At 38.3% G+C, this 25301-nt stretch overlaps 1 protein-coding gene across 2 annotated transcripts in view; it reads left to right on the plus strand.

The window, feature by feature from the left end:
- LOC139944361 (endonuclease V-like) overlaps positions 1-25301 on the plus strand; it is a 161611-nt gene that overhangs the window by 100916 nt on the left and 35394 nt on the right. The window contains exons 10-12 of one of the 2 annotated variants that reach the window (XM_071941364.1): positions 15582-15674; positions 17810-17910; positions 22772-22836. In XM_071941364.1, coding sequence (XP_071797465.1) covers positions 15582-15674; positions 17810-17910; positions 22772-22792 — 215 coding nt within the window. In that variant the 3' untranslated portion in view covers positions 22793-22836. The remainder of the gene's footprint in view (positions 1-15581; positions 15675-17809; positions 17911-22771; positions 22837-25301) is intronic. The other variant, XR_011786950.1, reaches the window with a different exon arrangement.

The following is a 25301-nucleotide window of genomic DNA, read 5'->3' on the forward strand; positions in this document are numbered from 1 at the left end:
GTTCAGCTTACATTATCGTTAAAAAAACCTAAGATACAACGGCCTTTATATCCACACGAAATGGTGCGATGTCTCATATTTTCACCGCTTCCAATGTAGTTCAGCGGGATGTAAGCGAAAACATCTCTGAAAAAAGGTCAAACCTCAATTTGGGTTGAGTTATCAATTTTCTTTTTAATTTCCCAAGGTAGTCGAGAGAAAATGTTATGAAAACATCTTCTAGTTTTCTCGGCTGTCTTTGGAGTAGAGAAGCATAAAAGGAAAAAATATCTTTGACATTATGGTATGAGCAAAGTCAATATCTAATAAAAGTAAAACAACATAAAACAAAACCCGTGGCTGTAGCAGAAATAACAAAGTTTCAATGTCATTTTGGATTTAATGGAAACAAGAGAAAGAAAAACATATAGGGCCTATATTGTGAAGCGTCAATTCCATTGGACGTTTAAATCGACAAAATTGGTTTATAATGCGCTAAATCTGTTAAATTCATACGCACTTAATGGAAACCAGTTATTATTATTATTTTTATTATTATTGTTGTTGTTGTTGCTGTTGCTGTTGCTGTTGCTGTTGCTGTTGCTGTTGCTGTTGCTGTTGCTGTTGCTGTTGCTGTTGCTGTTGCTGTTGACGGCACTAGTTGTGTAATTACTCAAGTCGTTATCTCTGTCGCGGTGATTAAGTGAAACGGTTCCCTTGCAATTGTATCAAGCGTCTCAAGCGTTCTATATGTATCAACATATGACTCCATGTTAAATTTTAGTACTGACACAGACAAGAGTAGTAAAGAGAGAAAAGAGTTTGGCTATAGGGCCATCTAAGTTTTCGATATAGTATACCAGACAATTTTCAAAATTTTCAAAATGGCTGCCGTTGCTTGTTGTTCTACACCTATTTTTATTGTTATTTTATTTTTGAAAATAAAACCTTCCATTTCCCTATACAGCCATCTTTCTCGAGGCATACTCTGACCATAGAGAAATCCTTTCTCTTTGCTCTGACTGTGTGTCAGACCCCCACGTTTGCAATAGGCACATCCCCACCACCTGTCTGTTGCACTAGTAAGAGATGACCGTACGGAGAGTCATTCATCCGGTCACATTTCGAACGTATACAGGCATCCATTATACTGATTAAACAGACATCGTTCCGATGATAGTTGTTGGGTGCACGTACTTCGTTCGGGCACGTTTTTAAATAAGGTTACCACGTATATAGCTTCTCTATAACCCGAAGAACGTCGGCGGTTATACAGTCACGGCAAGATAAACCTAATTGATGTTTCAATCTGACAGTGAAGATTAAATTGTGCAAGAATGGTTTACATTATATCCACGGAATGTAGATTGCTAACTCATCGCCGCAATTTGGCGTTCGCGCACCGGTAGTTAAAGCTGATACTTCTGAGAAATGTTCAGAGCTCGCTAACATGAGGATGCACATTCAATGACGGACGCGGCAATGTTAAAGGCAGTGGACACTATTGGTAATTATTCAAAATAATTATTGGCATAAAACCTTACTTAGCGACAAGTAATGGGGAGAGGTTGATGGTATAAACCATTGTGAGAAACGGCTCCCTCTGAAGTGCCATACTTTTAGAGAAAGACGTAATTTTCAGCGAATTTGATTTCGAGACCTCAAATTTAGAACTTGAGGTCTCGAAATCAACCATCTAAACGCACACAACTTCGTGTGACAAGGGTGTTTTTCTTTCATTATTATCTCGCAACTTCAATGACCGATTGAGCTCAGAGGTTTGTTACTTTATGCTTATGTTGAGATACACCAACTGTGAAGGCTATAGTCTTTGACAATCACCAATAGTGTCCACTGCCTTTAAGGCTCTCCTCCACTTGAAGATGCATTTGATTATTACGCTGTATGGCCACTTAGCCTAAAGATGTACCAAAGGTACCACTTTAAACGGAGAGCCATATGTTTTATTGTTAAATACTCCAAACATTAATGACCATGACAACTTACTTGGTGAGAAGCCCTGCAGCCATTGAAAGGATAAAAGGCTTCCGTTCGAAGTAATATGGTTTTGATGATATTCTATCTCAAAACGTTGAATCTGAGAAACGGTTCAAGCATGAATCGTTTCCTAGATTTCTGAGGGTTGCTGTTTGCGAATACTGCGGTATGAGATGCGGTTGGGTAACCGCTGTTACCTCTCTATTAAAACGCGGTTGAACTTGACGTTCTTGTGAAAAATACTGTCAAAGTTGTGGCTGTTTTCTCAGAAAGTAGACACTGTTTTCTGCTTGAACTTTCACATCTGACTTTTGTTGTTGTATCTTTCTTTTATAATTTGCCAAGGAATCAGCATTGTCCTTTAAGATTTGCCTGCACTACTCTATTTGTTTTTAATCCTGCATGCCGCTAGCCATATTTGTAGCTGAACCCACAAACTCATCCATTAACAACCAGTTATCTATTTTATCCAATGTTGAACTTTTGTATAATTTTATCATACCCTGATATAATTGCAAACAAACATGGCAAAATTTCACTTGTCTAATAATCTTCTTTCATCCCGTTCAGCTGTTTGATATACCCCAATGCAATTATTAACAAATCCCTGTGGTCATACGGTCATATATAAAAATAAAAAAAACTATAGCCTCCCGAGTTGAAAAGTAATTGATAATCCTCAGACCCAAAAAGGGAAAATAAATTCAACAGGGGATATATTTTGTTTTGATCAGTGCAAACAGCGTGTTTTCCTTTGACTGTCGGCTAACGGTATACCCTGTAGATGCGTAATTTGATATAATTAAAGTGCGATTGATTAAAGGGGTTCGATACCTGTCGATGACATGCATCCATACATCATTGCGAATAATAGTTTCAGCTTTATTAGTTGACAAGCTTTTGAGACAAATGTGAAAATCACAGAGCAATGTTTTCTGGAGAGTCGCGTCAATCTGTTGTACATCTAACATAATATTCGTGAAATTGTTTTACTAATTTTTCGAAAACTACAGCACCTCGTCAAGTAATATTTAAAGAAGTTTTTTTACCATCGTTATCTTCAAACCGTGTAAGTTTAACGTAAATCTGTGGACGTTTGTGTTTTGTGTCGTACAAAAAGTACCGAAACCCTTTAAAGTGTTACTTTGTAAATCACTTTTACTACGAGAGTAATCACCTCCCACGAGAGTATTGATGGAATGTAGTTAGGGGATGAGAAATGTCAGAGATCTGAATTCGGACTTGTTTATGTCTCTGGTGAAAAATGTGTAGTTATATTTATTGCAATTATGTTCTTTGATGTATACAACTCTATAGTGCTGAGGACTGTTTCCAGAAACTTTCTTGGAATCTATCTACAACTCTATAGGGGTTACCAAAAGGTGTCAGCGTCATCATTTCAATATACCTCGCAACATGTTAGATCCTATATAGATTTTTTTTCAGCTATGACTCCCACCCCTGTAGAGTTTACCTTACAATCTAAGAGAGTCGCATGGAATTTTGTTTATACATACATGTATAAGCAGTTTCGATTTAGAATGAGTGAACTATGTTTTGGGATGAAATATCAATGCTGAGAAACTTAATATTATTGAAAATTATACGAAAGATGTCTCGAATGAGGTTTTCATAACCATCAAACTGAGAATCCTGAGACTTTTTTCGGGCTTCAGTTCTGAGCTTGAACACAACAAGTATTCAACCTTTTTAAACCTTATATTTTGTTATCCTTTGTCAATTCTCCATAACTCTGTGCTCCAGTTTGACTTTTAATGAATACGAAATTAAATCAGTTTTGTTTATGTCGTTTCGATAGAACAAATCATACAATGTCATCTTTATAAAAATAGGAGTTCCCGTTTATTCAGCTTTGTGTAAATTCTTGCAGGAAATCCAATCTGTGTTGCTCTTTTGTAAACTTATCTTGTCTGCTATAAGAAACGAATTTGTACGCTTAAATCTGTTGGGGGTTATTTGAACTATTCGGTCAATACAAAACATCTTGACATTTACAAATTCTGTGAACAACAATATCGGAATGAATAGTTCCAAACAGATTTGCTTGTCGACCGAGTGTAATTTATATTTACTTTTAAAGGAACGTTGAGGCTACACTTTTGGGAAAAGGAAGAAAGAAATCTTAAACTGTTTATACGCAATAGAAGTATAGACGTACAAACATAGTGACCATACAAACACCTGATGGGTGAATGCCGATACACTTACGCCGAAAATAAGAACCACGAAAAGCATTTTATAGTTATCGGGAGAGCAAGCTCTGTAACTGTTGGTTTCGTAAACAAAAATTATAGTGCACAAAATGGCATGTCTTCAAAGTTTACACAATCATTTATTTTTAAATGTGTATGCCTTCAGAGTGCTACTGCTTGGAGCTACTCTTTGCTTTTTGTAAGATTTTTTAGTGCACAAAAACACCTACAGTGAAATTTGGTGAGAAGTGATTACAACTTTGACTTTGGGATTACAAGCAGCGTATAACACGGTCCGCCATTTGGTGGATAACGATAAATGTCCATTGAAATTGTGAGGTTTTATGTAATTTCATGAAAGAGCACAATCAACTATTTCGAGTAGAGCCACATTTTGGGGTCAAAAAAGTGGTTACACAAAATAGCAGATTATGTTCTGTCATGAAACTACATAAAACCATACAATTTCAATCGATTTTTATGTGAATCGTTCAATTCTACCTTTAAGACACATTTCTTACTAAATTTATTTCTCAACGATCACTTTTTACTTCCCAAAACGCCAAATCCAAAGGCAACCTGTCCTTTAAACTTGTTTAGGTTTACCAAGCACTTCATGTTCATGGTGGGTAGGCAAGTATACTGATAGGTCCCAACATAAACTTGTGCGGAAACAGGTCTTTGACAATTACCAATTTTTGACCGCTGTAATGGAGAACAGTGACATTTCTTTTCTTTCTCTTAATGAGAGACATATCCTTTTGATTACTTTGAATAAATGTGATTGTTTGAATGATCTCAACGTGGTTTGTATTTATTAGGCGGCAATGTTCTTAGTAGATGCTCATTTACTAAAAGATATTGTGAAGTGCAGACAGAACGACGAATGTACTAAAATATTGCAGTGATGAGGGATGCTTTAAAGGAAAATCGAAATGAAAAGGAAATTAATACAACAATTATAAGTCACTATTGAGCCTTAAATGCTCTTGACACCTTTGGTAGTTGTCGAAGACCAGTATTCTCAACATATGCATCTCAACATATGCATAAAATAACAGACCTGTGAACATTTGACCTCAATTGGTCGTCGAAGCTGCGAGATAATAATGAAAGAAAAAACACCCATGTCACACGAAGTTGTCTGCTTTCAGATGCTTGATTTCGAGACCTCAAATATTCTGAGGTCTCAATATTAAATTCGTGGAAAATTACTTCTTTCTCGAAAACTACGTCACTTCAGAAGGAGCCGTTTCAGTATATTCTATGGGTAAACCTTTAAATATTGGTTGTTGTTAAGCATCTTACCTATAACGTTTCAGAGAAGCACTCCAAGTAGGATAGGTGAAGGAACGCACACCCCGTGCCACTCCGGCAAGCGACTAGCGCGCATGCGCGCAGCGGTGGTAGGCTGGGTGTGCCGACCCAGGCGGAAGTGGGCTAATGCAATTAGGGAGAGCCACCCAGTGGTAAGGGGTTTGGCCCACGGCAGTTTTCTTCTCCTCTGAAGAAAGCGGTGCAATTGAGAGGTAGGCCTTTTTTAAATATCCGTTTCATAACTAAAATGTGATTATTAAACACCCACAATTTCAATCCTGTATTTTTTTATTTTTTGTTGATGGCTTACACCTATTACAATAAGGCCGAGTAAAAAAAGAAACATGTTAAGTGTCTGGGTTTCTCAAAAAAAGGAAGGAGGAGGGGCTTTTTTATTTTTTATTTTAAGATGGCCGCCATGAATGTCAAATATCAATTGTTTTTTCTGCTGCTGAAATACACAAAACATTAATGAAACAGTTTGGTCAAGGCATTCAGACAAGACACTCAGTTTTTTTTTTGTTTTTTTTTTGCTGATATCTATTAAAATAACCCCTTTTCAAAAAAAAATAAAAATGTGCATAAAAAACACTTAAGAAAAAAGGAGGTGTCCTGTACAAAGGAAGCGGGCGGGGACGCTAAACATTTTTATTTTTCTATTTTTAATTGTCCTAATAATATTATGTTTTGGGTATTTACACACCCACAGAGCCTATTTGAGAATGCTGTGTACAACTCTAAATTGGTAAATGGCGATCGCAGTTGGTAATTTAATCCTTTTATACAGTCGAAAAGTGACAAAATGACAAGTTCTCTAAGATTTTGTTGTTTTCGCAATCTTTTGTTATCTGCTGACTATGTAGACTGTTTTAGAACTGCATTGGTGTGTATCAACTATATATCAGTTAACTTATTTAATAATAATCTTGCACTTCTTTGCCCCCCCCCCCAAATTTAATCATTGTCCCCACTTGCCCCACCAAATGAAAATGTCTAGTTACGCCGCTGACGGAGTAGTGTCATATGTTTGTGTAATTATGATTAAATTCAACGTCTGTTTTACCAAAACGGTGGACGGAAAAGTGTCATGTGTTTGTGTAATTACGACGGAAGCGGCTGATGTTCGCACAGATTTTAATAAATTCGACGGCTGTGTGACAAGGGGCCGGAGTAGTGTCATGTGTTTGTTGTAATTTTCACTGACTGATATTTGCTGTAACTTTTTTATGGATTTTTGTTATTTGCTGTAACTTTTTAATGGATTGCTGTAACTTTTAATGGATTTTTGATGTAATTACGCATTTGGTTGTTTTTGTATGGATTTATTCTCATAATAATATAGCGCAATAATAAGTTCAATAAATTACTATCATTATAAGGTGGAGTACTTTGTATGACGTCACATAGCCGTCGAATTTATTAAAATCTGTGCGAACATCAGCCGCTTCCGTCGTAATTACACAAACACATGACACTTTTCCGTCCACCGTTTTGGTCACACAGACGTTGAATTTAATCATAATTACACAAACATATGACACTACTCCGTCAGCGGCGTAACTAGACATTTTCATTTGGTGGGGCAAATGGGGGCAATGATTAAAAAAAATTTTTGGGGGGGGGCAAAGAAGTGCAAGATTATTATTTAATATGTTAACTGATATATAGTTGATACACACCAATGCAGTTCTAAAACAGTCTACATAGTCAGCAGGTAACAAAAGATTGCGAAAACAACAAAATCTTAGAGAACTTGTCATTTTGTATAAGATAAAACTTTTCGACTGTATAAAAGGATTAAATTACCAACTGTGATCACCAATTACCAATTTAGAGTTGTACACAGCATTCTCAAATAGGCTCTGTTGGTGTGTAAATACCCAAAACATAATATTATTAAAAAACAAAAACGAGTGTCTTGTCTGAATGCCTTGACCAAACTGTTTCATTAATGTTTTGTGTATTTCAGCAGCAGAAAAAACAATTGATATTTGACATTCATGGCGGCCATCTTGAAATAAAAAATTAAAAAGCCCCTCCTCCTTCCTTTTTTTGAGAAACCCAGACACTTAACATGTTTCTTTTTTTACTCGGCCTTATTGTAATAAGTGTGAGCCATAAAAAAAAAATGAAAAATACAGGATTGAAATTGTGGGTGTTTAATAATTACATTTAGTTATGAAACGGATATTTAAAAAAGGCCTACCTCTCAATTGCATCGCTTTCTTCAAAGGAGAAGAAATTATCTAAGCAACCTTTTTCGCTGGCCATTTTGCTGTAGTAAATTTCTCTGTAGTTCATCTGACTATGGAGGTAGAAATTCTACCTCCATGATCTGACTAAGTTGTGTTAACGGAGCCATTGGTCTGCGTTCAGACCACCACGTATTTAACAGAACTTTGTCACATCCTGCACTCTCTTTAACCGCAAAACCACAACAAACATTTACCGCCAATACGATCGCGCGCGCGTTTCCATGCATTTTTCATGTTATAGTCCACATAGGGCTTACTGATATGAATAAAAGTTTTCCTTTTAACGGCAGCATTTTATGCAGCCTTAAACGATTTATATGTGAGGCCTATAAGAATATACTTTTCTCTGATTTCATATTGGGGGGGGGGGGGGCAAGAGGGGGGGGGGGGCAAGCCCCCCCTGCCCACCCTCTGGTTACGCCACTTTACTGTACCAGCCCTTTTTATTCTCTCACAACGGCTTGTCAGACGTCGTGGAATCAATCGCTTTGTTTTCACTTCGTGAAAATACAACCGAGACGTACACGTCTCGGTTGTGCTGCGTGGTTTTGTTCTGCGGCGCTTCGTGATTTTAAAAAATCACTAACGCACCGCGAACTGAGTACAAACAATAACGGTTTGCACTCAGTTACACTGTCGTGAGACAACTACTGCGGTGTTTTTCAAACACCACTCAACATAATGCCATGCATCATGTTAACCCCCCCCCCCCCCCCCCCCCTTCCCCACGTATCGGCCCTTCGGGCCTCCCGAACACTGCCGCGGGCCAAACCCCTTACCACTGGGTGGCTCTCCCTAATTGCATTAGCCCACTTCCGCCTGGGTCGGCACACCCAGCCTACCACCGCTGCGCGCATGCGCGCTAGTCGCTTGCCGGACTGGCACGGGGTGTGCGTTCCTTCACCTATACTACTACTCCATTCCCCGATCTCGAAGAGTATTTTTGACAGCCAGCCGCCATGATGTTGCTTGTGTACAATATATATGCGCACCGGGAACTTTGCCCAACAACCAGAAAGCTTTGTGCACAACACCTTTGGTTACTGTGGTAATTTTGACCAACTTCTCGGGAAAATCTTGCCCAACTTACAATAATATATACATTGGACCAACCAGTTAACAAATAATTTGGTCAACTTTGCCCAAGCGCGTAGGGCAACGGTTTTGTTTAACCAACGTCCATTATTTGTGACCACAAAATTAGTAATGCATTCACCCAACACATTTTTTGACCAACAAATTGACAGTGTAACCTGTGCCCTTTCTGAGCAACTTACTTAACCATAAATTGTATCATTGTAAAAAAAGTTGTAAGTTTTGTAAATTCTACTCCCAGGGCTCAGAGCTCAAAGAAGTGAGCTTAACATGTTTCTGCTAAGCAAAAATAAGTAGGATACTAGTCACAAATTGTACATGTGACATGGTAGTTTGGCTGGTAATCTTATTCTTGTAAGCATGATTTTTGTTGTGCTTTGCTACTTTTTTTGTGCTTGAGCAGCTCTATGAAATTAGGCCCTGGCTCCTATGTGGATGACACCATGCTTAGAGCCTGTGAAGGGGTAACACGATCCAGCCCCAGGAAGGTGGCAATGTGCCCCCTGGTCACAGTTGACTTGGGTCTACAAACAAATCAGTTCAAATGTAGCCCTCAACTTGAAGTGGGCGTCATGTCTTGTGATGTTAGGCAATTTCTCATTGAAAGAAGAAGAAGAAAGTCACCAGGGATAGGAAGTTGTTTTACCTGTAAAACCGTAAACCGAGATAGTAAAACATTTTCAAACAAGTAGGAGTCTTTTGTCAACTTCCAGCCTCATAAGCAACGATGATGATAATATTATTGTGTTCCAGTAAAATGAGGCTAAGTCTGAACAAACATTCTTCTCTCTAGGCGTTATAGCGGGGCAAATAAATAATAATGACGGGGGTTATATATTTTACATGAGAAGCCATTTGCAAGAAGTACAAGCCGTATGTGTCCCTTATGTCTCTGTATTTGTTTGCTTACAGTACATTGAACCATATACGTATGTGTATCGTTTTTGCTGTTTTGATTAGCTTAAAGGCAGTGGACACTTTTGGTAATTACTCAAAATAATTATTAGCATAAAACCTTTCTTGGTGACGAGTAATGGGGAGAGGTTGATGGTATAAAACATTGTGAGAAACAGCTCCCTCTGAAGTGCCATAGTTTTTGAGCAAGAGGTAATTTTCCACGAATTTGATTCCGAGACCTCAGATTTAGAACTTGAGGTCTTGAAATCAACCATCTAAACGCACACAACTTCGTGTGACAAGGGTGTGTTTTTTTTCTTTCATTATTATCTCGCAACTTTGATGACCGATTGAGCTCAAATTTTCACAGGTTTGTTATTTTATGCATAATGTTAAGATACACCAACTGTGAAGGCTAGTCTTTGACAATTACCAATAGTGTCCACTGCCTTTAAAGGTTTGAGTAAGAGACTACAATGGAAACCGACTGTGTAAATCTTAAATGGTTTGAGCGGTTGAACAAAGACAAAATGGACTGGAGCGGGATTTGAACCAACGACCTCCGGAATAGCGTGTCCTTTAATGAAAAAATAAAAACGGGAAATCCATACAAAAAATCAGAAAATTCTTGGAGGATGGTAATTCTATCATAAACAAATTGCTACCCCGGTGATCCGCCGACACGCAGCTATTATATAGCGCTGCCATATTCAGCCAATAATGTATCACTTTATTTTGTCCCCTGAAATCAAATATGATGAACAATTACTTTGCGATTAATAGGAGATCCGACGGATCGTATAACGCAAACACGCAGTAATGGTGTAAATTACAGGGTGGAAATGTAACGCCTTTTCTTCGTCCATTAGCGGTGAAGGGTAATAGACCGTGAAAAATGGCTCACTTCCAGTCCCACGGGTGAGTTTTCTATTTCGTTGCGGTCAGCTACAGGTCACGTTGCATGTGACGTTACAATAATGTTAGCATCAGAGCTCTGACTTCCTGCAGGCACGGATTGTACACAGTTGGAGAACTCCATGAAATATGAGATTTTATGGCAATTATTGAGATACACTAATTGTTTTTTATCAACCTTTGATGTGAAGAAAGGGGCACATCTTAAAACTTGTTCAGCTGTTACTTTTCAAAAAAGATTATTTTTTGTTTGTGGAAACTTGTAGAAAATGTACAATCCCCCTTACTGTACTATCTTGCCTGCCAGGAAATGGCCTGGAAAAAGTTACGTATGTCTTTATATGGCCACAATTTCTGTTACCATTATACACACAACAGTCGAAAAAAGGCGTCTCCTTCGTTGTGGTGAACTAATCATCAGTAATGTAACGTGTATATATGACGTATAGGGTTTCTGTAATCCGTATTTGTTTGTTATTAAAGGGACACGTTGCCTTGGGTCTGGCGGTTGGTCTATAAAAAGCGTTTGAAACCGTTTGTTGTGAAATGCATATGGTTAGAAAGATGTTTTTAAAGAATGATCCAAACAAATATGCCTCGAAATTGCATATCCGTACATGGAAAAAAAATTTCCATACGTCGTGAACGCCACTTTGTGGAGTCAAGTTTTTGACTCCATAAAATGGCCGGCCGTGTTAGTTCGCAGGTTTCAAAAGCTTTTCATGTGCCAACTCGCCCGATCCAAGGCAACGCGTCCCTTTAACATCTGAGGCTCAAGTAGGCCTATATTCATAACCTGACTTGGGTTCATATTTCGGTCAAACTATACTCTCACGGCGATCACTAGCCTAGGTGATTAAAGTGACGATGTTTGATCAAATCGATTAATCCCTCGCACCAATCGCATCACACAGTCACTGTCTGCCACACTCGCCATGGGAGTGGTAGACTTGTGGACAAGTCGTTAACGGTATACCGCGGTGAGATAGTCGAGTCGTGGTGGCGTAATTATTCGGGTTTCCGCGATCGAATACAGCCCTCGCGAGATCACTGCATGATCGCGAGAGCTTCTGGCTCCCCACTTACTGGCTCCCCACTCCCCACGTACTACTCCTTTGATGAGACTGCGATGAACGGTAGTCTCTACGGGGTAGTCTTGCGAGGATATCGCCAGTGTCGCGAAGATAGTCGGATCGTTCTTTCAGACATTTAACGACTTATCCACAAGTTTGTTGGATCGAGTGGAGGCACATTTCAAATTGCTTATATTAATAGCACGGCCTTGTATAATGGGGACATTGACTTTCAGTGGCGCAACCCAAATTACTGTCATGATGACGCCATGTAAATAGGGTCAAAGACGTTCAACATTGCTTGTTCTTTCACCCCCCCCCCCCCCCCGCCCCACTTGCAACCACTCTTAGATTTTAGTTTTGCGGAAGAGCAGTTTTCCATGAAAACGCAAATGTACACCTGAAATAAGATTCAATTATATTTATTTTACTTTATTTTATTTTTATTTGTCGACTCACGACTGGCACAAATGGTTACTGTCTAGCACAAAAGTGTTTACCTCCTTTCAGAAGGCATTATGTGGACGTTTGCCCTTTTTGTGACTCGAACCTTTGGCCGTAATTTTATCATCTTCCCACACGTGGTGTTACACGACGTCCATCGTCAACACTCCGTAAAGCCCGTGTGGTTTTAACCACCGTCCCTCGTCTTTGAAGCTACTGGACATTATACTCAAAATACAACAGCTTACTTTGTGAAAAACAGCTCCCTCTGGAGAAACGTATGTTTGATACAGAGGTTATTTCTCAACCAAACAATATATAAAATACTTCAACTGAAGCATTTTATTATGCATCTGGAAGCACATAAAGTAAATCAACAAGAGTGTTTTTTTCTTTCATTATTCTCTTGCAAATTTGGTGATCAATTGAGCCCAAATGTTCACAGGTTTGTTATTTTATGCTTATTGTCCAGGGGTCGATTTCACAAAGAATTTAGGACTAGTCCTAGGAGATATTAAATATTACATGCTAGTCCTAACTCGTCCTAACTCGAGATAAGACTAGTCTTAAAGGCAGTGGACACTATTGGTAATTACTTAAAATAATTATTCGCATAAAACCTTACTTGATGACGAGTAATGGGGAGAGGTTGATGGTATAAAACATTGTGAGAAATGGCTCCCTCTGTAGTGCCATAGTTTTCGAGAAAGAAGTAATTTTCCACAATTTTGATTTCGAGACCTCGAAATCAACTATCTAAACGCACGCAACTTCGTGTGACAAGGGAATTTTTTCTTTCTTTATTATCTCGCAAGTTCGATGACCGATTGAGTTTAAATTTTCACAGGTTTGTTATTTTAGGCATATGTTGAGATACACCAACTGTGAAGGCTAGTCTTTGACAATTACCACTAGTGTCCACTGCCTTTAACTCTTTGTGAAATCCACTGCAGTGCCTTTAAATTGTGAGCATTACCCCCAGGAGCAGATGGGTAACCGACCAGAAACGAGTTTAATCATAGAGAAAGGTTGTCCAATGTAACTTATGAGCACAGTGATTCGTGAGGATTATCTGTTATGACTTGATGACGTGGGAGTGTTCGGATTAATTTGCGTTTTTGACTCGGTTATTCATCATGGAGGTAGAATTATACCTCCATGGTTATGTTATATACTTGGTTTGCCGGGGGAGTGGCAGATAGGTTAAATATGTGGGAGGAATGGTGATAGGAGTGCGTTGAGACTTATGTGTGGTATCCATTCTCGTGTGATATCCTTCACAAGAGCTGTGTTGTTGTGCTACTATATCCTGACGACTGACATACCCCCTCCCCATACTGTCCGAAACTTTGAGTCCATTCGGTTCAATCGGAACAACATAGTACCCCCCGCCCCCAATTTTTTTTTTTTTTTTTTACACCAGTGATATCGCAAATATCCTTGCTTATTATCGTGTATTGATGTAACCTTCAGACACACAGCCAGAGTATATAGGAAAAGGAGTTTGACATTAAAAATGGCCGTTTCAGATTGGAAAAATATTGGCGAATAACAAGCAGCGGCAGCCATTCTGAAAGGTGGAAAGTTGCTTTTTGTTTTGTTTTTGGTACACAGTTCTCCAGACAAATCTGCAATGGCCCCCTATACAGCCAGTTTTCGTACTCATGACAGACTCCGACTGCGTACCAAATTCCATGACTTGTCATCAAATCACACAATCCCTTCACATACCTGTAGGCCTACTATACGCATATTGACTGGCAATGAGGTAACTAGTGTACGTCTATTCCCCGAGGGACTTTGAGTGACCAGAAGAGCGACCTATTTCCCGAGGCCGAAGGCCGAGGGAAATAGGTCCATCTTCTGGTCACTCACAGGCCCGAGGGGGAATAGACGTACACTAGTTACCGAATTATGCCAGTCAATATGTGTTTTATAACACAGCTCGGTCTTAAATTACAAATAAGAACAGAAATCTAGAAAGAAAGGAAGTTTTATAGTTACAGTTCACGGTTCAAGTCAAGAGAGGGCGCTGTAACCGGGCACTATTTTAAAAGACTAGTCCCGCTCGGGTGTTCCCGCAAAACACGCGCGCGCGATCACTAGACTATATTAGTTCATCCCACGTGACCATGTTTTAGCCAACCAGAATACAGAACAAGCAAGAGGTGTGTTATAAATCGTACTGGTTTTAGCTAGTTATACATGAATAACTCCAAAGAGTGAGAAAGAATTCAGAGGACGAAGTTGTTACGCCTCAAAATTCACTCGGCCATAACATGCACTGCATATTTGTATAAAATCTATTGTAACTGTTGCAACAAGCCTTACAAACCAGGACCTATTAAGTGAATGCAAAAAAATAGGAAATTGAAAGAGTCGAAACGTCAGGGCATTAACCATTTTTTTCACTGTATTTTTACAAAGCTTCCTGCAATAAATTGATAAGCGGACTTCAGAGCTTACCTCTGGTTAGAAATCACCTTGCACTTTGATTATGAGATTAGGGTTGAAAGCCGGACTATTGACTTCACTCCCCATACCGTCTTTTTCAACTACAAAAAAAAGTAAAAAATAAAAAAATAGGCCAATGGTGTCTTCTCCACTGCCCGATTGTGCACCACCAATGCAGAAATTGAATCATAGGACCGAGAATTAAATTTCATCCTACTTGATTTCATTTCATTTCCTTGGCATGTTTATAGACGGGCGGCCTAGTAACACGACGTCTCAGCTGTGCCTACAATACGTCTATAGCCAACGTAAACATTCCCAGAACATATATTCATTGAAAGGTACAAGCATGGTATTAAAACAAACAGCAATTACAGTACAAGTGAAACCACTAGAGGTTCTTTCTGATCAAAATAGCCCTGAGACTAGCATTAATTAGATTGGTGAAAAGTACCATATAGGTCCTATACGCAATAACTATTGTAAGCTTTTTTCTTCGTAGATGTTTGTACATTTTTTGAGTACATACAAACAAGATGTGCTTCCCTGGACAGAACAAAAAACTATTGCCAAACAGTTTTGTTGATTTTCATTTAAATAGCATCTGATTCCCTATTGTCAGAGGAGAGATGCGGTAACTACTAAAATATATTATCGAAATATACCTTGAGCGGATATATAGGCTAAAGAGAGGCAAAATAAAATAATAGGGATAAACTCATAAAGCCAATTATTCTATTTTCAGAATAGGTGAAGCTCGTGCTTTATAATCATATTATTTTAGTGAAGACCAAAGCTGTCTGAACAAGTACTGACCAGTGTATGAAAGTAAAGGCCGGTTTGTATCATCTCCATAAACATAAAGAAAGGTCATAATTTGTTGGGTACAAATTCAAAACAATTTTCATTGGTGTGTGACGTATATTTTCACCACCCTTTAGATTGGACACAAGTTCCACATTGGCAGCTACCAAGAGCACTGAGTATACAGACAGGGGGAGCAGAAGGCGTATTAAAGGCACCGGAAACTATTGGTAATTACTCAAAATAGTTGTTGGCGTAAAACTTACTTGGTATCAAGCAATGGAGAGCTGTTGATAAGCATAAAACATTGTGAGAAATGGCTCCCTCCGAAGTAACGTATAGGTTTTGAGAAAGAAAAAAAACATTCACTCAAATATTAAAAGTATTCTTTTATTAGGCATTTGGAAGCACACAATTATTTTGTGGAACAGTGGTGTTTCTTCTTCTTCCATTAATCTCTTGCAAATTCGATGACTAATTTATTGTGTCCAAATTTTCACACACACTTGGTATTATTTTAGTCACACACCAAGTGAGACTGGCCTTTGATAATTTCCAAACGTGTACTGTGCCTTAAAAGCTTGTGCAAAGTTATGTGGTAGTTCCATTGTATGCTATACACAATCCTTACCTTCAAGATTGGCGCACAAATAAACAGCAAAAGTCCAAGTATAGATTGTAGGCCCTACTTCTGCGGTTCAGGTTTCGAATGGTTATTGGCTCTATAATGCGTCTTCGAGAATCCCATCGGCCTATTTTGTCGAAATAGATTTTACTTCTGTGATTTTAAAGACTACCAATCATTATCGGCTCAACGTTACCACGTGATTTTTTGACCACTTGGAGTGAGGCTCCATAAAAATATTCATCGTTCTTAAAGTGACGTCATTATGCTCGAGATTGGACCCTGTTTCATCTGTTAGAATGTTAACGTAGGCCTACCCATCAGAGGGGGCTACCTATAATACATTGAGGAGTTTGAAAGTTAACGGAACACCTAGCCCTGGCGGCCTTAAACTTTCGTTTTGTACTACAGAGAAAGAGTCCTATATAGGGCTAACGGAACACCTACCTATAAACAGCCATTAGACAGAGATCATCACAGTTGGCTGAGACCTCTTGTGGGTATATTCCTTGTTGACTTAAAATAAAAATAAAAGCAGAACATCCACACACCAATTACCATAGCGGCAGCTGCATTCAGCAGCTCAGAACATCTCGGTTATCGAGTGCCGTCAAGCTTTCACAGCCTATTAAATAACTGTGTCGTTAAAAATGGCTGCTTCATTTCGTTCAGAAAAAAATCTTAAAAGATCAGCAGGTCTGGTGTCCTGAAAAAATCTGCCCCCTGAAATTGTGGGTTGAAGGAGGTTGATTTAAAAGAGGGCGCACTCAAGCAGAAGAAATTTGCCGTTTTGGGTGACAGAATATCCCGTTGTATCGGCTAATGTAGGATACAACAAGTTTGCCTGAGATTTGTGACTTATCTGCGTCAAAATGGACAATTTACTATTATTTAACTATTTAACTAACTATTAGCAGGTTTGAAAAAGACAAAATTGGATCACCGGACTCGTAACAAGTATGCAAGAACACACTGCTAATGAGTACGAGCGCCCTCTCTTGGTAATTAAGTTTGTTTGCATGATGAGTTATCCTGATATTGTACAAAATAAACAGCATGTTTTGGTGCTGATTATAACTAAGCTATTATGTGTTTTTATTGGGCTCAGTTAGTATTAATAACCAATTATCACCTTACATCTTGCTTTGAAATCAAAAAGGAAAGACCATCGGCCCGAACAACCCAGCCCATGATGGCATCTCGGAAAGCCCCGGGTTATTCTCTGCCGTGAAGTTGCAATCTGCGACCAACCCATACTGTTAAAGGTGTACAGACAAAATTTAAGTTCGATTTTAGTTACGTTTACCAAAAATATCTGCCATGTTGTATTTCATTGCCCATTGGTTAAAAGTTTCTCTTATCAAGCATACCACATGAGGGCGCTAAACATAGTGTCCACTACTTTAACAACTACCTGCTGAGCAGACGACAATTGTGGTAGTCTAGAATCCGCCTCCTCTAAAGCGTTCGTTGTATAACGTGGTAGACTGGAATCCGATACCGAAGCCTTGCATGCACGTGTTATTTCGTTTATCTCCCCCGGGCGCGCTGCAGTGCAAGTCTGAACTTGTTTGGAATCAACATGTGTCGGCCTCTAAGAAAAACATAACAAAGTCACTGAGCGAAAAGTCAGTGACTTTTGTACACGGTGCATTATGCAGCATGCACTGAATGTGAAATGCTCTGGAAGTATCGAAAGATTTAACGTGGGTTTATTTCTACCTCCATGGTTTTACACAGATTTTCCAACGACAGTTATCAAGAGAAGTAGAACTTATACTTATAGAAGTTATGAACCGCGGAGGGGCCGGAATTTATGGAACATCTTCACAATAATATTGGTGAGTTTTTTAATTAATTAGCACCATGTCAATGCGGAAAGGCAAATGATTAACACGAACTGTTTGATTGAGATAGTTGCGATAATCGTAACCCTCCTCCCGACGGCCGTCGGAAAGAGGGTTACGATTATCGCAACTATGATTGAGAGAGCTAACTTTGTCAGGCCTTCAAAGTATTTGAATGTAATAAGTTTGTTCTGACGAAGGTAGACTATACAGGAACATTGCTAAATTACAAACAATCCAGTAAAAACTCGACTAGGCCTACAAATGGATCTTAATTCTACTTACAGTTCCCTGGTTCATGCTCATTTGATGTGGTTAAGTTTGAGCATAACTCAGCATACAACTTATACAAAATACAAAATAATTACCAGCATGGCCTCCATGGTACAGCAGTTTAACCAATGTATTTGGAAACTTGAACACAAAAGTTGATAAAAATACTGTGACATGTCTTAAAACTCGCCAAATAATTTTAATAAGTACCCTTCATTGACAAAAGCATACTTTTCACTTCAGTTGCCTTGGAATTGGATCGGTCGCGAATTTTTGTTTATGTGTTGTTATAAAATGCTGGTTAATAGAAAGATGTTTTAAAAGTAGAATACAATCCACATGTCCACACTTGCCGCGAAATTTTACTTTGCGAACTAACACGGTTGGCCATTTATGGGAGTCAAAAATGTGACTCCCATAAATGGCTGACCGTTTTAGTCGACGAGGTCGAAGGAAAAGCAAGCAACTTCGAGTGATACTTGTGTGGATCATTATATAGGCTATTCTACTTTTAAAATATCTTTCTAAATCATATAAATTTTATAAAAAACGGCTGCAAACGTTTTTCAAAGACTAACTTGACCGATCAAAGGCAACCTGTTCCTTTAAAAACAGAACAAAAGGCTTTAAGAAAAGTATCGTTACCTGTTTGACCAGTTTAGGATCAGTTGGTTGAGTGTACTCTATCAATACTATCAATATCACGGTTCAATCTGCTATCATAGGAAGCGATAGCGGAACGAACCTCATAGTTCTAGGATTATGTCGAGTCTAAATTCTGAATCAGTAGGCCTAGCGTGCTGTTTATTGCAAACCTATTCATAAAAAGCGTGTCTCTCCAGTGAGTGTTATAATGCAAAGTTGTCTTCAGCGACAGTGCAGAAACTACTCCTAGTACTATGAGGTACGTTCCGCTATCGTTTCCACGCGAAAACAGAAACCTGGTGACAAAAACACAAAACAACAGCACAAGCAAGTGAAAAAATGAAGCTTGCAAAGCAGCATTGACCCAATTATTACAAAGTTACGATAAGGGAGTTCTTTCTCCTCGCCTCAAAGGTTCCAAGTTTCATTTTCCGTCAAATAATATTACTCAACAATTTGTTGAAGGCTAGGCCTTACGTAGTACTATATAGTACTCCTAGTACTTTCTCCTCAAAAGTTCCAAGTTTCATTTTCCGTCAAATAATATTACTCAACAATTTGTTGAAGGCTAGGCCTTACGTATCTTAAAAGCAAGCAACCGTATGATTTTTTTTATTGTGCCACCATTTGATTCAGCAAGATTAATGAGTGATCCTGTATTTGTTACAGATACAATACCCCCCCCCCCAAAAAAAAAGCGATTTTGTAATTTGTATCTCCTAAAAATTAGTCGGTATTTACGTTAAATATTTCTTACAAAATATTCATATCTCTTTACATTTATAAATTGCATTTGCCCTGGTGTAAGCAGTTTTAATGGTATTTTGCAACCAACAAAACTTTGGGAAAAATTTACATAATTTATTTGTCAATGATGTTTTGAACCTTATAATATTATGTATGTATACTGGTTTATCTGAAATTGCTGGTTTTTATTTGAAAACCCATCAGTGTCCTTTGGCCACATGAGTACAGTAGGACCAATACTTTTACAATAATTATAGATGGAGGGATCTCAGAGATTTGGCACTTATAATCTCTTGGGAAAGACTAGCCTAGGATAATTCCCCCAGTGAGACTGACAGGCCCTCTTGTGGTGATATAGTGTACATGCTCTTCAATTTAATCATAGTTGCCAGTTATTTCAGGCCTGGAATTTCATCGTAAGCTTTGAGAGGGCAGCCGTTTTCATTTTGCTGAGGTTCTTCCATTGGAAAATCTTATAGTCATTGGAAAATCTTAGAGTATATTTTGAAGGGACACCAATGCCAGGCAAGATAGGAAGCTGTAGCCTCTGAGTTTTTTTTCCTAGCCTGAAATGTTAAATTTGACAATATTTATGGGCCTACATCTTCTTCTGAGTTGTGAATTAATTTTTTGGGACTCATCTGGCAGATTGTAATCATACACATTATAGGTTCATTTTATGAATCTGTCATTTAGGTAAGTCAACAGATGACCAATGGCAGGCCTAGAAGTTCGCTTGACTCCGCGAGAATCAAAATGGATTCTTGCTGAAGAATTTCGCGAGAATCCAAGATTCTCCCAAATTTCGGGGAAGGATTCTCGCATATTTTGGGGAGAAATTCTGTTTTATTGCATATATTTTTACATGAATATTTACTAAATGATGTGTTTTGAAAATAAAGCAATTATGAGAAGACATAACAGGGGTTTCCCTTAAATTTTTGTTTCAATCGCGTGTATTGAATACACCAAATTTTGAAACGTAAAAAAAATAAAAAATATAAAAAAAAATTAAAAAAATTGTGTAATAAGTGAAGTCCTTAGAATTGCGTTTTTGGACGATTTATCTCTTAATTCATGCCCTAAATTATCCGTTTTCCATCAAAAATAATTCTATGAATTGGAGGTTTGAGGATCAGTTGTTTTGAATATGTCTTGAACTCCGTTTGCAACGAAATCTTTGAGAATCAAAGATCGGTCACTCAGAAATAATTCAATGAACTTTGCCCCGCAATAACGCCTTCTGTCGGCAAAAGTTGTTCATGTTATTAGAATTTCTCCAAGGCTGTGCATTGTGCACAATCTGCAGGCGTAATGCACAGTGTGCAGCATTTCTTTACTCCGTTCGTGAACGTGTACTGCACTGAATTCTAGTCAAGAAGATCATGAATATGAATATCAATCGCCGTCAACGGCCAGTCACAGCGTGCAGAATGTTGGTTAGACTGAACTTTGGTCGACCGTGTGTGTGTGTGTAGCGATATGGTTTGTGCATCGTGTTTTTCCACGTGTATAAAAGCAGATTGATTCCGTGAGCTTACTATCCAGGGGGACTATTGGTCCAAAACGGGATCTTTTGCGCTATCAACTAATCCGCGGACAGGATAAAATAAAATGTACTCGGGTTCGTTTTTGGGCTGGAACCAATAACTGTTTCGGTCCTTGGCTTGTGTTTACCAACGACTTAAATTCAACTGAACTACATCGTGTATTACAGGCAGGGAGTGCGTGGTGTGTGACGAACGATGACGGCCGTTTAGGGTTAAGAATACGACGACTCGACTCGACATCGACGTGAATGGTTTAAAAAACTAACTTTATGTCGGATAAACGACACTAAAAAAATAAAAATAGTGGGTCTAAGTACAAAATATATTTATGTTGACCCAAATGTAGAGCTGAGAAAGTGATTTTCCCCTTCTAAATGCTGGCAATTTCACGCAAATCTACTCAGATTTGCGGCGTCTTCGCTGGGCGCGAATCTTCGCGCGAATCGATTCGCGGATTCGCGTCGGATTTCTAGGCCTGAATGGTGTACAAGATTATTAAGCTTGTTATGGCAAAACTATTGATTGATTTGTTACTGCTCTTGAATAAAACCCTGTACACTATTGAAATAGCGCCCTCATCCACAGATTTTGTACAGGTTAGGTTCTAAAAACAGTAAAGCAATTTGATTCACTTAACATTAGTACACATTCAAAGTTTTTATATAAACACTTTCATACTTTCACATCCTTCAAATCTCGATATAACATTTGTTACTGTCAACAATGTTGTTTGTTTTGTGTTCTAGATTGTGTGTTTCAGGATTATTATTATTATTATTTTTTTTTGGGGGGGGGTTAAATTTTTCTTTCATGGCAAACTAACACCAATGTTAAATATGCAAAGTTTTATTGGCATATTAAAAGCAGCTTGATAAAACAAATCCGTTATGGGCCTACACAGTAATAAATGGATGTTTTATGTTTGTAGTAATTGCTGTCAATATTTGGCACCACAAACCATTCAACAAAGAATTATGAGGTTAATAAAAATAGTACAAAGCTATTACCAGATTTATGGCAGTGAATTTTAAAGTAATTTTACAGACTGATGTAATACAGATGAATCTTCTTCTTATATGCAATCCTATTAAAGGCAGTGGACACTATTGGTATTTACTCAAATAATTATTAGCATAAAAACTTACTTGGTGACGAGTAATGGGGACATGTTGATGGTATAAAATATTTTTAGAAACGGCTCCCTCTGAAGTGCCAAAGTTTTTGAGAATGAAGCAATTTTCCACGTATTTAATTTCGAGACCTCAGATTTAGAACTTAAGGTCTCAAAATCAACCATCTATACGCACACAACTTCGTGTGACAAGGGTGTTTTTTTCTTTCTTTATTATCTCGCAACTTCGACGACCAATTGAGCTCAAGTTTTCACAGGTTTGTTATTTTATGCATATGTTGAGATACAACAACTGTGAAGGCTAGTCTTTGACAATTACCAATAGTGTCCAGTGTCTTTAACAGCCTGCACACATATTTTGTAGTTTAGATTTCAGAAAATAAAATGAAGTAAAAAGTGTAGGTGTAAATTTAAAAGTAACCCAGACTATGTATGATAATTGTAAATAAAACTTTATCCCTGACGCAATAATTACTACTTCTTAATATCTATGTTTATTTTTGTGTAGCACTCTCTGCCAATGACATGAATCACCAGATTAGCTCATCACCAGCCAAGCTCCACGATCTAGTGGTAAGACATCAGCTCTGTAGGGATTGTTGGTTTTAAAGTCATCCGATAGTAGGCCTAGACGACTAGTGATATTCATTACCCTAGTACTAGGCTAGGCTAGGTGCGACTTTTTTTCAAAGCCTAAGAATGTGGATAGCTGCAGGCTTAAAATGGTAAAATCCAGGCTGAAATGTGAAGTCTGCATTGCAATTGCAGTTACCAACTCTTTTGATACAGCAATATATCAACGCAGACATTTTAGACATTGACAATTTGCTTGGGTGTCTAGTGAAATTCACTACTTAACTAATCTCACTAAGTTGCTCTTTCGACACTAATCACACCTATTTTTGTCAATAGTCATGGTGGTGCAGTTAACCTGGGAGTTGAAAAAGAGCAGTTGCGACTAGAAACAGCAATCAGTAGTGGTTATTTTCACACTAGTCACACTACCTGCCCACGCCGCCTAATCTCATGCGTATGAACGGTTTTCTGCAGTTTGGTACTTTGGGAAAGCACCTAGTTTACAGGGCTTATTAAAACTGGGTGACTAGTTAAGTTTAGTTTACTACTCGCACCTAGTTTACTACTACTTGCGCCACAGATGCGACTTTGACACTAAAGTCGCGACTAATTTTTATTTCCCAAAATGCATTTCAGCATATGTTTGCCGCAGGTGCAAATATAGTAATAAGTTGGCTGAAAGGATTGAATTATTGTGTCACTGATGTCTGATTGTGTTTCATAAGTTAATGATGTTGTCGTGAATAGTTGTGAGCAACAATTAGTTCACCAAGCAGGAAGTCACAACTATTTTTTGTAGTAGTCATGGCGGCCCTGATTAATCGAGTAGTTGAATAATGGTAGTCACGGCTCGACTAAGACTGCTTATCATACTCGTAGGAGGAAAGGCCATTATCTTGCGAATGTAACCATTGTTTTTGTCTGGGTAAAAGCAACATACACGCAGTAAAATTAGTTGCTTCCATCAATCATGATTATCTATTTGGATGTCAATGGTGCATTAAGCTGTAATTTAAGCGAGACTTTAATTGAAGACAATAATCGATTCCAGTGTCAGGATTATGAAGAGTTTGATGGTTTCATTTTCACATGTCTACCTTATTTTTTTAATATATTTTTTTTTTTTTATATGATCCATTACTACTGACTAAAAGCTTTCTAATGAGTTAATCACCTTAATATTGATGGTTTTGTTTTCAACTGTCGGCCTAATTATGTTTGCTTAGTTCGAGGCGGGCACTGGAGAGGAGCAAACATATTATCAGTGGTTTATGGGTTAATAAAACAGTCGTTTTGGTCTGCGTCATGACATACTTTGAACAGATTCTGTGGAGAAACCTCAAATTGTGTGTTGTCTTCTCAAATCCACAAGGTGGTTGAATAGTTTGTTTTATATGCAACTTAAGATAGGATTCATGGTAGCAACTCTACACAATACCAAAGCTTCAAGATGTCACCATATTAAAACTGTTGTGGATCTTTAGCCCTCATCAAAGCTGTGTGATTGAATTGCATTCATCAGGTGTGCGCTTCCTGTGTACAAGGGATCCTCTGATTTATGCCTGTGATAAACCACATAAACTAGATGCCTAACTACTACTACTACTACTACTAAAAATATTAAATTTTTATCAGCCTTTTTTATCACAGTCCGAAGGGACTATTAAAGTGCTTCTGACCTGGTTTGCTGTAACACAATGTATGTGTCGACTTGCCATGTAGATTTGCTCTTTTGAGAACTTGCTTTATATTCTACTATCACGGAGTAGATTTTCGGAATTCGGGAGACTTCTCAGTTCTGAAAAGAACTGTTCTGCTTATTAACTTCTACCTGGGCAGAAGGTAGCAAATCGGCCAGAACTACTAGCTCTAGTGGATCGAGCGGACTTCTCTTCACTATTGCGGAGTTAGCTCTTTATTGCTCTCAACGCTTCGACTAAGTATACATGTAGATCGCACCTGGCTTGAGGCCTGGAACATTTTCATCATCAAATAAGCACTGTACCATTTGGATGGACAGGTTCACGACCAAACTCAAATTTCATTGTATCTGGAGTTAAAGTACTCATTTTACAGTCATGGCTAGATCTTTCTTCGAAGCAATTTATTACCTTATACTTATTTGTCTAGCAGTTGCCATTATTAGCAGCAACAGTTTCTGCATCTTCGTCCTGAGGAGAGTAAAGTCTATAAATGACGCTCCTAAAATTCTCATGATGTCACTGGCTCTTGCTGACTTAATAACTGGTGTGATTGGTGTCTTACCAATGGTGGGGCTTTCATTGTTCACCGATGCCAACGGCTTGATGAGTTTTAGTTCCCATCCACTCTGCATAATAATAGCAGTGCTGATGAAAAGCGCCTACATCATCAAGTTGTTCTCTCTGCTTGCCCTGAATTTAGATCGCTATGTTGCTGTGACTAAGGCCTTGAGCTACCATACCATCATGACATACAAAATG

This window comes from Asterias amurensis, chromosome 11, assembly GCF_032118995.1.
Source record: "Asterias amurensis chromosome 11, ASM3211899v1".
NCBI lineage: Eukaryota > Metazoa > Echinodermata > Asteroidea > Forcipulatida > Asteriidae > Asterias > Asterias amurensis.